Raw genomic sequence first — 14,431 nt, 5'->3', positions numbered from 1 at the left:
CATTAGATATTAACACAGGTGTGATCCTAATCAGAGCCTTAACAAAAGATTGCTAGTCAGGGAGCTCTGAGAGCCTCTTGTGCAGTAAAACAGAAAGGGCCGAAATCTGTCCCCTCAGGGAACTGGCAGAAAGGCCCTTCTCCAGACCCTTCTGGAGAAAGGAAAGTATCCTGGCAGCATTAACCTTATGCCAGGCTAAACCACGCTCTTCACACCAGAATAAAAAAATAGCACAGGAGTTTCAGCGCTAAAATCTAAAAAGGATACCTATGCCACTCTCCACTATCTCCCCAAGATAGAAATGGAACAAACAATATGGTGAATGAGAGGGCGCTAAAAGCTGGGTATACTTAACACACCTAATTGGTTAAGATTTGTATCAAAAGTAAGAATTCATCAAAGACGGTTAATTTTATCAATCATTTACTAGTGGGAATATTCCCTATTTGGTGCAATACATAAATTCATAAAAACAATGTATAAAAACAATTTCAGACACATAAAATACTTAACATGATATCTTCAACTTATACTTTAGGAATACCACCCTGATGAAAAAATATATATATATAATATGCGCTTAAAAATAGAATTGATTAAATGCTTAAAACCTTAAAATCAATTTATTCCAGAATATAATGGACAGTCTCTGTAGTCCTTATTAAATCTTCAGCAGATGAAATCCCTTTTGGTTGTTAGGGTATATTACGTATGAGACTTGTCTCCGTGATTATAATCAATATAATGGGTAAAAACGACAAATTGTTTCTTATTTTGGATACTTTGTATCTTTGCTTTGTTATGTATGTAGCTTTAACTCACAGATAGTTGCAGCGGCTGTAACCAAATGCCGCTGTAATCCGTCCAAGATTCTGTGGTCCTTTATCACAACACGCTCCTTGCGTGTGGGCCGCTTTGTATGCTGCAGCTCCTAATCTCCGGCACAGGATTCACCACTCCCTCCGTGGGGAGGTGACCGGCTAAGGTACGCTGCTCCCTGCGTGTAAGTACCTGATGGACTGTTGTCTTTGGCTTCCAATGCTCACAGCTCCCTGCTTGTGAAAGATTATCTGGATCTTCGTAAATGCAATCCTGGAGGTGGAATGAGCACCCGCTCTTAGCGTTAATACGCGCGGGCAAATACTAGGTACCTAGTGGGTTTAGTTCTGGTAAACAGGCAACTTATTACTTCTACGCGTTTCACCCGTGTATGTGGGCTTTATCAAGATCTTTCATGGGTTTTCTGATGCGATTAAAGACTAAGTTGCTGCCAGAGATTTACCAGAAGATCTTGAGGCATTGGTGTCTTTTTTGATCCTAATTGACATCAGACTAAGTGAGAGGCCCTCTTTCAAGGAGCGCTTGCGGAAGCCTCCTGTTCCGTTGTCTCCTATGTGTTTGTTCCCACCCATGTCTCCCTCTCCTCCCATGCCTCCTGGTCCCGTGTCACCAGGTACTGCTGAGCCGATGTAGTTGGAATTCACGCGTCTCTCCATGGCGGAGAGGGCCTTTAGGAGGAGGGAGGGGCTCTGCCTCTATTGTGGGTTACAGGGCACCTTTTGAAGTCTTGTCCTACACGGCCAGGAAACGCTCACACCTAAGGTCCTGTCAGGGGCAGACCTTGGGTGGTTTATCCTCGTCCCCGGAACCGCTAAAGGAGAAACCTTTGGTCACGGTTGTCCTTTCCTGGGTGGACTCCTCCATAGTCACCCAGGCTCTTGTTGACTGCGGTGCTGCGGACTATTTCATTGACAGTTTTTTGTATCAAAGCACTCCATTCCTGTTTTGCCTCGGTCCGTTCCGCTTGCTATTGAGGCCATTGATGGCAGGCCCCTTCAGCCCGCACTCGTTACTCACAAAACTGCTCCGTTATCCATGGCTGTCGGGGCGCTCCATTTTGAAACTCTCGAGTTCCAGGTCATAAACTCTCCGCATTTCCAGTTGTTCTGTTTTCCCCTCTGTCCAAGGAGGAGTCTGTACCTACTTCAGTTATACCTCCTGACCATATTTTGGCTACCATACGTACTAATTTGACTTCTCCCTTGGGGGAGGAGATTCTGGCTGCACGAAGCAATGCACCTCCTGAGAAACCTAGTGGTGTTTTGTTCCTGTGAATCTTCTAACTAAACGTTTGCACACTTACCACTATCCTAAAGCCGCAGGTCATCCAGGCAAGAACCAAATGATTTGGTCTGTCACTCGACAATTCTGGTGGCCAGGTCTTCGTTCTGATGTTGCTGCGTATGTTGCCTCCTGCTCAGTTTGTGCACAGAATAAGACTCCTCGACGTCTTCCTGTGGGTCTTCTTCAACCTAATGCTAATGGTGAGCGCCTTTGGAAACATCTTTCCATGGACTTCATTGTCGAGCTCCCTGTTTCCAATGACAATACTGTTATCCTTATGGTCATTTTTCTAAAATGCCTACCGCTCAGGAGCTTGCTTCAATTTTTGCCTGGGAGGTCTTCGTTTACATGGGTTACCCAAGGAGAGAGTGTCGGAGCGGGGTAGCCAGTTTGTCTCCAGATTTTGGCGTTCCAGCTTTCCTTCTCCTCTGCATATCACCCTCAATCCAATGGGGCTGCGTAACGGTCTAATCAAGCTCTGGAACAGTTACTCCTTTGCTATGTCTCAGATCACCACAATAATTGGTCTGAACTGTTACCTTGGGCAGAGTTTGCTCGTAATAGTGCTATTAATGCTTCCTCCAAGTTAACCCCGTTCATGGCGAATTATGCGTTTCAACCATCCTTGTTGCCCGATTCATTCATGTCTCAGGGTATTCCGGCTTTGGAGGAGCATCTCCGGCAACTCTGTTCCACGTGGGTGCAGATTCAGGATTGCCTTCATAGTTCTATGCAGCGCTAAAAGTTCCAGGCTGATCGTAGGCGTCTGCCTGCGCCTTCCTACCAGGTTGGTGAGAGAGTTTGGCTGTCCTCCTGCAACTTGAATCATCGTGTGCCTTCCGATAAACTGGCTCCCTGTTATGTTGGTCTTTTTCGAATACTCCGACGGGTCAATCCTGTGGCCTACGATCTTAACCTTCCTCCTGCAATGCGCATCTCCACTGTTTTTCATGTCTCCCTCTTAAATCCATTGGTTTGTAATCGGTTTACCACTGTGTTGCCTCGTCCCCGTCCTATCTTTGTTGACAACCATGAGGAGTATGAGGTCAGCAGCATTATTGACTCTCGTATGTCCAGGGGCCGCGTACAGTATTTGGTTCACTGGAGGGGCTACGGTTCGGAGGAACGTTCATGGGTTCCCTCCTCTGATGTTCATGCTCCCGCCCTCCTCCATGCCTTCCATGCCCGTTTCCCCAATAAGCCTTTTGTCCTCCCGCGGGGGAGGGGTTGTTGAGGGGAGGGTACTGTCAGGGTTTTTTCCCTGTTTTGTTTGCCATGTGCTGCTGGCAGCCATTTTACTCACCTCTCTTGCTGACTCTGGTGCATACTGTGTGATGCTGCTCATTTCCTGCACTTCCTTTTATGGCCAGACTGGTGTACATCATCAGTGTGAGACAGGATGCAGTCTCAGAATTGTGATGTCATCACTTATTATTTAAAGGGCCTCTGTTCAGTATGCTTTGCCCTTGCGTTGTCTCAGACCTGTTTGTGAGAGCTCCTGTGCATTACCTGGCTGTCCAATGTCCTTTCTGGTTCCTGATTCCTGACTTGCTCCTGACTCTGCTGTTCTCCTTGTTCCTGATTCCGGCTCGTCTGACTACTCGCTTTGGCTCCTGACTCGGCTTGTCTGACTACCAGCTCTGGTTTTGATTCCTGGCTTGTTATTTGACTTGTGGACTTTTTATTATTTTTTGCTATTAATAAAGGTGTGATTATTTTTGCACTTCTTGTCTCAGTCTGATTCTTGGCACCCTGACAGATTGTCTGCTGAGAAAGGCCGCTTCCCAGTTGTCCACACCCGGAATGTGGATCGCTGACAGTGAGCAGTTGTGGGCCTCCGCACACTCCAGAATCAGAGATACTTCCCTCCTTGCTAGGGAGCTCCTTGTTCGCCCCTGAGCCACCAAAGTTGTGTTGTCTGATGGTGGGAATCTGATAAACTGGAACGAACCCAGAAGAGGCCAAGCCTTCAGAGCATTTAAGATCGCTCAAAGATCCAGAATGTTGATCGGGAGGTGGGATCCCTCTCGAGAACACAGGCCCTGTGCCTTCCTGGCACCCCAAAAGGCTCCCCGTCCTGATAGACTTGCATCCGTAGTCACAATCTCCCAGGATGGTCTCCAGAAGGATGTCCCTTGGGACTAGCGCTGCGGAATCTGTTGGCGCTCTACAAATAACCGATATTATTATTATTATTATTATTATTATCAGGTGATCTGGACAGACCAGATGTCCAGAGAAATCTGTTGAGACAGATCCGAATGATCGCCATTCCACTGTCTCAGCATGCACAGCTGAAGAGGTCTGAGATGGAATCTGGCAAAAGGAATGATGTCCATGCTGGACATCATGAGACCAATCACCTCCATACACCGAGCCACAGAGGGCCTTAAGGAGGTCTGGAGGGCAAGACAAGCAGATGTTAGCTTGTAACGTCTCTGGTCTGTAAGGAATATCCTCATGGATATGGAGTCTATTATAGTACCCAGGAATTCCACCCTGGTACTAGGAATAAGAGAACTCTTTTCTAAGTTTATCTGCCAAGCATGAAATCGAAGAAGAAAAGAAGAGCTTTCGAATGGTCCTCCACCAGACGACAGCATGGTGCTTGAACCAGAAAATTGTCCAAGTATGGAGCCACTGCTATACCTCTGGTTCTGGCCACTGCAAGCAGAGCCCCTAGAACCTTCGTAAAAACTCTTGGAGCAGTAGCTAGACCAAACAGAAGTGCAATAAACTGGAAGTGCTGGTCCAAGAACGCAAACCTTAGGAACCTGAAGTGTTCCTTGTGGATTGGAAAGTGAAGGTAAGCATCCTTCAGATCTATAGTAGTCATGAATTGTCCTTCCTGAACTAAGGGAAGGATATACCTTATCGTCTCCATATTGAACGCCCGAGAACGTCCGAGAAGAGCGACAGTCTGCCCCCTATGTGATCCAGAACCGGATTGGGGGCCGCTCTTTATGCAGACTTTGTCTCTGCGGGCTTCTTGCTCTGCTTGGATTTATTCCAGGACTGAGCCGGTTTCCTAGTACCCTTGGATTGCTCGGGCTTTGCAGTGGGCTGTGGCCGATGGGATTTATCAGAACGAAAGGAACGAAAAACATAATTTATGCTTACCTGATAAATTCCTTTCTTCTGTTGTGTGATCAGTCCACGGGTCATCATTACTTCTGGGATATAACTCCTCCCCAACAGGAAATGCAAGAGGATTCACCCAGCAGAGCTGCATATAGCTCCTCCCCTCTACGTCAGTCCCAGTCATTCGACCAAGAATCAACGAGAAAGGAGTAACCAAGGGTGAAGTGGTGACTGGAGTATAATTTAAAAGATATTTACCTGCCTTAAAACAGGGCGGGCCGTGGACTGATCACACAACAGAAGAAAGGAATTTATCAGGTAAGCATAAATTATGTTTTCTTCTGTTATGTGTGATCAGTCCACGGGTCATCATTACTTCTGGGATACCAATACCAAAGCAAAAGTACACGGATGACGGGAGGGATAGGCAGGCTCATTATACAGAAGGAACCACTGCCTGAAGAACCTTTCTCCCAAAAATAGCCTCCGAAGAAGCAAAAGTGTCAAATTTGTAAAATTTGGAAAAAGTATGAAGCGAAGACCAAGTTGCAGCCTTGCAAATCTGTTCAACAGAGGCCTCATTCTTAAAGGCCCAAGTGGAAGCCACAGCTCTAGTGGAGTGAGCTGTAATTCTTTCAGGAGGCTGCTGTCCAGCAGTCTCATAGGCTAAACGTATTATGCTACGAAGCCAAAAAGAGAGAGAGGTAGCAGAAGCTTTTTGACCTCTCCTCTGTCCAGAATAAACGACAAACAGGGAAGAAGTTTGGCGAAAATCTTTAGTTGCCTGCAAGTAGAACTTGAGGGCACGAACTACATCCAGATTGTGTAGAAGACGTTCCTTCTTTGAAGAAGGATTTGGACACAAGGATGGAACAACAATCTCTTGATTGATATTCCTGTTAGTGACTACCTTAGGTAAGAACCCAGGTTTAGTACGCAGAACTACCTTGTCTGAGTGAAAAATCAGATAAGGAGAATCACAATGTAAGGCTGATAACTCAGAGACTCTTCGAGCCGAGGAAATAGCCATTAAAAACAGAACTTTCCAAGATAACAATTTTATATCAATGGAATGAAGGGGTTCAAACGGAACACCCTGTAAAACGTTAAGAACTAAGTTTAAACTCCATGGCGGAGCAACAGCTTTAAACACAGGCTTGATCCTAGCTAAAGCCTGACAAAAAGCCTGGACGTCTGGATTTTCTGACAGACGCCTGTGTAATAAGATGGACAGAGCTGAAATCTGTCCCTTTAATGAACTAGCTGATAAACCCTTTTCTAAACCTTCTTGTAGAAAGGACAATATCCTAGGGATCCTAACCTTACTCCAGGAGTAACCTTTGGATTCGCACCAGTATAGGTATTTACGCCATATTTTATGGTAAATCCTTCTGGTAACAGGCTTCCTAGCCTGTATCAGGGTATCAATAACCGACTCAGAAAAACCACGTTTTGATAAAATCAAGCGTTCAATTTCCAAGCAGTCAGCTTCAGAGAAGTTAGATTTAGATGTTTGAATGGACCCTGTATCAGAAGGTCCTGTCTTAGAGGTAGAGACCAAGGCGGACAGGATGACATGTCCACTAGATCTGCATACCAAGTCCTGCGTGGCCATGCAGGCGCTATTAGAATCACTGATGCTCTCTCCTGTTTGATTTTGGCAATCAATCGAGGAAGCAGCGGGAAGGGTGGAAACACATAAGCCATCCCGAAGTACCAAGGTGCTGTCAAAGCATCTATCAGAACCGCTCCCGGATCCCTGGATCTGGACCCGTAGTGGGGAAGTTTGGCGTTCTGGCGAGACGCCATGAGATCTATCTCTGGTTTGCCCCAACGTCGAAGTATTTGGGCAAAGACCTCCGGATGAAGTTCCCACTCCCCCGGATGAAAAGTCTGGCGACTCAAGAAATCCGCCTCCCAGTTCTCCACTCCCGGGATGTGGATTGCTGACAGGTGGCAAGAGTGAGACTCTGCCCAGCGAATTATCTTTGATACTTCCATCATTGCTAGGGAGCTTCTTGTCCCTCCCTGATGGTTGATGTAAGCTACAGTCGTGATGTTGTCCGACTGAAACCTGATGAACCCCCGAGTTGTTAATTGGGGCCAAGCCAGAAGGGCATTGAGAACTGCTCTCAATTCCAGAATGTTTATTGGAAGGAGACTCTCCTCCTGATTCCATAGTCCCTGAGCCTTCAGAGAATTCCAGACAGCGCCCCAACCTAGTAGGCTGGCGTCTGTTGTTACAATTGTCCAGTCTGGCCTGCTGAATGGCATCCCCCTGGACAGGTGTGGCCGATAAAGCCACCATAGAAGAGAATTTCTGGTCTCTTGATTCAGATTCAGAGTAGGGGACAAATCTGAGTAATCCCCATTCCACTGACTTAGCATGCACAATTGCAGCGGTCTGAGGTGTAGGCGTGCAAAAGGTACTATGTCCATTGCCGCTACCATTAAGCCGATCACCTCCATGCATTGAGCTACTGACGGGTGTTGAATGGAATGAAGGACACGGCATGCATTTTGAAGCTTTGTTAACCTGTCTTCTGTCAGGTAAATCTTCATTTCTACAGAATCTATAAGAGTCCCTAAGAATGGAACTCTTGTGAGAGGAAAAAGAGAACTCTTCTTTTCGTTCACTTTCCATCCATGCGACCTTAGAAATGCCAGAACTAACTCTGTATGAGACTTGGCAGTTTGAAAGCTTGAAGCTTGTATCAGAATGTCGTCTAGGTACGGAGCTACCGAAATCCCTCGCGGTCTTAGTACCGCCAGAAGGGCACCCAGAACCTTTGTGAATATTCTTGGAGCCGTAGCCAATCCGAATGGAAGAGCTACAAACTGGTAGTGCCTGTCTAGGAAGGCAAACCTTAGATACCGGTGATGATCTTTGTGAATCGGTATGTGAAGGTAAGCATCTTTTAAATCCACTGTGGTCATGTACTGACCCTTTTGGATCATGGGTAAGATTGTCCGAATAGTTTCCATTTTGAACGATGGAACTCTTAGGAATTTGTTTAGCATCTTTAAATCTAAGATTGGCCTGAAAGTTCCCTCTTTTTTGGGAACCACAAACAGGTTTGAGTAGAACCCTTGTCCTTGTTCCGACCGCGGAACCGGATGGATCACTCCCATTAATAACAGATCTTGTACACAGCGTAGAAACGCTTCTTTCTTTATCTGGTTTGTTGACAACCTTGACAGATGAAATCTCCCTCTTGGGGGAGATAATTTGAAGTCTAGAAGGTATCCCTGAGATATGATCTCTAGCGCCCAGGGATCCTGAACATCTCTTGCCCAGGCCTGGGCGAAGAGAGAAAGTCTGCCCCCCACTAGATCCGGTCCCGGATCGGGGGCTCTCGGTTCATGCTGTCTTTGGGGCAGCAGCAGGTTTCCATTAGTAAAATAACAATAATTAAATTTGACATAAAAATTACAGAGCAACGTTTTTATTCACAGTCAATATAAAATTCTCACAGCTCTGCTGAGAGAATCTACCTCCCTCTAAAGAAGTTTGAAGACCCCTGAGATCTGTCGGAGATGAACCGGATCATGCAGGAAATATAAGAGTAACTGACTGGAAATTTTTGATGCGTAGCAAAGAGCGCCAAAAACGGCCCCTCCCCCTCACACACAGCAGTGAAGAGAAACGAAACTGTCACAATTAAAACCAAACAACTGCCAAGTGGAAAATAATGCCCAAATATTTATTTACTCAGTACCTCAGAAATGTAAACGATTCTACATTCCAGCAAAAACGTTTAACATGATAAATACTTATTAAAAGGATTAGTGACTTTTAACAGAGTAGTTCCGGTGAAATACCATCCCCAGAATACTGAAGTGTATACATACATGTCATTATAACGGTATGGCAGGATTTTCTCATCAATTCCATTCAGAAAATAAAAACTGCTACATACCTCAATGCAGATTCATCTGCCCGCTGTCCCCTGATCTGAAGCTTTTACCTCCCTCAGATGGCCGAGAACAGCAATATGATCTTAACTACTCCGGTTAAAATCATAGTAAAAAAAACTCTGGTAGATTCTTCCTCAAACTCTGCCAGAGAAGTAATAACACGCTCCGGTGCTATTGTAAAATAACAAACTTTTGATTGAAGTCATAAAAACTAAGTATAATCACCATAGTCCTCTCACACATCCTATCTAGTCGTTGGGTGCAAGAGAATGACTGGGACTGACGTAGAGGGGAGGAGCTATATGCAGCTCTGCTGGGTGAATCCTCTTGCATTTCCTGTTGGGGAGGAGTTATATCCCAGAAGTAATGATGACCCGTGGACTGATCACACATAACAGAAGAAATTAGGACCTTTTCCCTAAGGCTTGTTCTTCTTATCCTGCGGTAAAAAGGCACCCTTGCCTCCAGTAACCGTGGAGATAATTGAGTCCAGGCCTGGACCAAATAAAATCTTTCCCTTAAAGGGAAGGGAAAGAAGTCTGGACTTAGAAGTGATGTCCGCAGACCAGGACTTCAACCAGAGTGCCCTAAGTGCTTGAATAGAAAAACCGGAAGCCTTAGCATTCAGGCGAATAATTTGCATATTAGCATCACAAATAAAAGATTTAGCCAACCTTAGGCCTTAATTCTTTCCTGGATCACGTTGATGGGACCCTCCACCTTGATCAACTCAAATAAGTCATCACACCAGCAGGTAGCCGCTCCAGCAACCACAGCAACAGACGCTTCCGGTTGAAACAAATATCCTGTATGTTGAAACATCTTTCTTAACAGAGTTTCTAACTTCTTATCCATGGGCTCTTTAAACGACGAACTATCCTCAAGCGGGATAGTAGTGCGCTTAGCAAGCGTGGAGATAGCGCCATCTACCTTGGGGATGGAACCCCACAACTCCAATTGAGAGTCCAGGACAGGGAACAATTACTTAAAGGAAGAAGAAGGGGAAAATGAAGAACCAATCCTTTCCCATTCATTCTTAATAATATTCGCCATCTTTACGAGAACTGGGAAAGTTTGTGGTACAACCCTGTCCTCGTAGACCTTATCTATTTTAGGTATCAAAGGTTCCTCAGGCAATTTGGGCTCCGGAACCCCTAACGTAGCCAAAACTTCCTTCAACGGGAAGCGTAAATGCTCAATCCTAAATCTAAAGTCTGGTTCCTTCGCAGCTGGAGGCTTAGAGGCAGCAGTTTCCGACCCAGAAAGAGTGCCCTCTGAAGTATCGGAGGCGCCCTCATCATTGGAAATTCTTTTATCAGATAAATCTAAAACTAGTTGATGACCCCTGGGAAGGATAGCAATATTTGACCTTTCGCTTGCGCTTAGCAGGGTGAGGTACAGCACTAAAGGCAACAGACACTGCCGTTTGTAACTGCTCAGTAAAGTCTGGCGGTAAAAGGCCCCCTCCAGATGGAGGATTAGGAGTGCTACGGGAAGCTGCATGTGTATTAGGAGATGACTGTAGGGTGCGCACCTCACGGAACGGAGACTCCTCAAAGGTAGATGACTCAGTGGTATCAAATATATTAACCTTCTTTGACATGATTACTTTAAAGGGATGTGGAACATAGTTGAGCAGGCGGGTATACTGCGGCCTCCTCACAATATAGACAAACATTAGACTTAGGCAAAGAGGGAGTGCCCTCTAACGCATCAGAATCCTCCATAGCTTGCGCTCACAAAGCAGACTATTGATTAATAAGAAAAAATGGCACCTTTATACTCCCAATGGCTGGGGCATTCACCACCTCCTATAACCCAGGCCAAACAGAGAAAACGCTTCTTCTCTGTTAAACCGCTCGGTCAAGAAAGAGGAAATAAGTGTGACCACACCCGGTCACGTGGTGCGCAATGCAGGACCACCCCTGCTATATTAGCAAAAAAATGTGCCAAACCTTCCCAAAACAAAAGTAAAAAAAGCCTGTACATTCCAACATCTGCCTGAGCCTCATCTCACACATGTCGCAGCATAATCAAATACATTTATGAGATTAATCCCCAATGTTCAATAATCCCCCTCCGGAGATATTAAACCTTGATTCCATACAGATAAAAGGAGCCACACCGAGACCCTGTCTTCTTTTGTTATCATATGTGTAAACAAAAATGAAACGATCTTACTGGAATCTATGCCGTGGAACAGAAATACAGCCTCTCAAGTTTAACAGCCTCTCAAGTCTTGTAGCATCACTCATGACATGGACTTGAGTGATGGAAGCAGGCAGTGAAACTCATCAACTCCGATTGCTTAGGAGCTGTTAATACGAGTCTGGATGCGTTTGCAGAAAGAGTCTCCCTGCATCTCCAGACTCTAACATTCATCAATGCTCTAACTGAGAGGCTGACAAGACTACTTAAAACTCCAGTCCCATTTCGAAGGGTAGATACCCTTCATAAGGAACTACTCCAAATCTTCTGACACTTCTCTGTCAACCTCTTGTGACAAAAGGCAAAGAATGACTGGGATATGAGGGAAGTAGGGGGAGTATTTAAGCCTTTGGCTGGGGTGTCTTTACCTCCTCCTGGTAACCAGGTTCAGTATTTCCCAACAGTAAGGAATTATGCAGTGGACTCTCCTCATATTAAGAAGGAAACAATAGATCTGGGGTTATGTTTATTGAAAGACAATTACCAATTACTCAGTAAAAGCCCTGTGCTGGACAAAAAAGCTGTCATCCAGCAAGGTCCAAACTTTCAACTGTGATCATCTTTCTTTTGCCGTATCCATGAGGCAGCCATGTTCCTTGCATGTTATTGCTACCACATGAAAAAGCCTGAAACAACAAATTTAAGAAGCAGTCACTGCTTCTTTACCTTCTACACCAACACGGCAAGTTAAATCATCCTGACACACACAATTTGTTGCACGAGAGCAGGAGGCAGGATTACAGAAGAGATTTGGTGACATTTTGCCATGCAATGCAGCATTACAAGTGAAATCTTAATTTTTCCATTAAATACATAAAACACTGCGAGTCCTAATTATGTATTCTTTCCAGTTATTTACAGGTAGGTTGTTTGAACTGATTTAATAAATTACACCCCTTTTTCAAATTGAATATTGAAACAATAGGAATACAGAATAATTAAGAGAGGCATTATAAGTAGTTCCATTGATTTACCACATAATTCAAATGAGTGCTTCTAACATATCTTTAAATCTCTCCATACAGGGCTGGAAAAAATTTAAAGGGACATGAAACCCAATTTTCAGATAGATAGAGAACAAATTCAGATAGAGAAGACATTTTTAAAAAAGTTTCCAATTTACTTATATTATCAAATTTGCTTCATTCTTATGGTATTCTATGTTGAAGAGATATCTAAATAGGCAGTGTGTACATGCCTGGAGTACTACATGACACTGCCCATATAGTGTTTCAGACATATATGCACACTCCTGAATTTATCTTCCTGCTTTTCAACAAAAGATAACAAGAAAACTAAGAAAATGTGATAATAGAAGTACATTGGAAAGTTGTTTAAAACCGTATGTTCTACCTGAATCATGAAAGAAAAAAATTGGGTTTATGTCGCTTTAAAGTTTAACATTCAGGGGAAAAAAATAGTAAAGAGAAAAAAAGTTACTAGTCCATTTAATAATTTTTTTTTTATAAAATCACTACAATTTGTTTTTACTAGTATGGGACTAGTGGAAATCTGTGTGAGAGAGTGTGTACATGTGAGAGTGTGAATGTGTGAGAGACATATACAAATATATATATATATATATATATATATACTAGTCCTAAAGCCCGTTCACACAGGCCTTTTTTTGCTGTACAGTGGTCCCACCCCTTGCTCTCTCTCCCCCTCTCTTTTGTGCTCTCTCCCCCCCCTCTATTTTGCGCGCTCTCCCCCTCTCTTTTGCGTTCTCTCTCGCTCCACCTCTCTTTTGCTCCCCCTCTCTTTTGCTCTCTCTCTCCCCCCTCTCTTTTACGCTCTCTCTCCCCCTCTCTTTTGCATTCTCTCTTTTGCTCTCTCTCCCCCCTCTTTTGCGCGCTCTCTCTCCCCCTCTCTTTTGCGCTCTCTCTCCCCCTCTTTTGCGCTCTCTCTCCCTCTCTTTTGTGCTCTCTCTCCCCCCTCTCTTTTGTGCTCTCTTTTGCTCCCTCTCTCCCCCACTCTTTTTCTCTCTCTCAACCCCCTCTCTTTTGCGCTCTCTCTCTCCCCCTATCTTTTGTGCTCTCTCTCTCCCCCTCTCTTTTGCTCTCTCTCCCCCCCTCTTTTGCTGTCTCTCTCCCTCTCTTTTGCTCTCTCTCTCTCCCCCTCTTTTGCCGTCTCTCTCCCTCTCTTTTGCGCTCTCCCCCCCTCTCTTTTGCGCTCTCTCCCCCCTCTCTTTTGCGCTCTCTCCCCCCTCTCTTTTGCCATCTCTCTCCCTCCTTTCTTTTGCCGTCTCTCTCCCTCCTCTCTTTTGCTGTCTCTCTCCCCCCTCTCTTTTGCTGTCTCTCTCCCCCCTCTCTTTTGCTGTCTCTCTCTCCCCCCTCTCTTTTGCTGTCTCTCTCTCCCCCCTCTCTTTTGCTGTCTCTCTCTCCCCCCTCTCTTTTGCCGTCTCTCTCCCCCCTCTCTTTTGCTGTCTCTCTCCCCCTCTCTTTTGCGGTCTCTCTCCCCCTCTTTCTTTTGCGGTCTCTCTCCCCCTCTTTCTTTTGCTGTCTCTCTCTCCCTCTCTCTATCCCCCCTCTTCTGCTCTCTCTATCCACCCTCTTCTGCTCTCTCTATCCCACCTCTTTAGAGCTCTCTGTCTCTCGGCATCTGGCCCCGCCCACGCCACGTCGCACCCGTCCGGCCACGTCCACGTCGCACCCGCCCGGTCACGCCCACTCCGCACCCGTCCGGCCACGCCCACTCCACCACACGACACCAGGTCAGTTGGAAGGCCAGGTGTGTTTGTCCTCGCGCACAGTCTCTACTTCGCATGACAGCTTGGGACAATCACACTTGGCCTTTTATTATATAGGATTGCGCTGCTTCCTAGTGAGGCACGTTCCTGTAAATAGCTTTACATAGACGGCTGCTTTGCTAATACTGTTTATTCCCCTCTAGATAAAATACAACAGTAGGAACAAGACAAGATTAGACAAAGTACCTGCAGCTCTCCTTGCCACCAGCCAGAAGCGTTCTTCTTTAGTATTAGTATAAGCTGCCCTGGAGCCAAACTAAGCTGCTCAGTTCCTGTAGCGGTATATGCCGTTGTTACCTGGGCAATTTCTGAAAACAGAAGACAGTTGTCACCATCATGATTTGACATCTG

At 45.4% G+C, this 14,431-nt stretch overlaps 1 protein-coding gene across 1 annotated transcript in view; it reads right to left on the bottom strand.

Moving 5' to 3' along the window:
• The window catches only part of ITSN2 (intersectin 2), a 337,021-nt gene that overhangs the window by 164,312 nt on the left and 158,278 nt on the right, over positions 1-14,431 (bottom strand). Inside the window, exon 17 of the mRNA XM_053709622.1 lies at positions 14,267-14,388. Coding sequence (XP_053565597.1) covers positions 14,267-14,388 — 122 coding nt within the window. The remainder of the gene's footprint in view (positions 1-14,266; positions 14,389-14,431) is intronic.

The sequence above is a fragment of the Bombina bombina genome, chromosome 4 (genome assembly GCF_027579735.1).
Source record: "Bombina bombina isolate aBomBom1 chromosome 4, aBomBom1.pri, whole genome shotgun sequence".
Lineage (NCBI taxonomy): Eukaryota > Metazoa > Chordata > Amphibia > Anura > Bombinatoridae > Bombina > Bombina bombina.
Note: the sequence above shows the minus strand (reverse complement) of the source record. Positions and strands in the feature narration are given on the sequence as shown.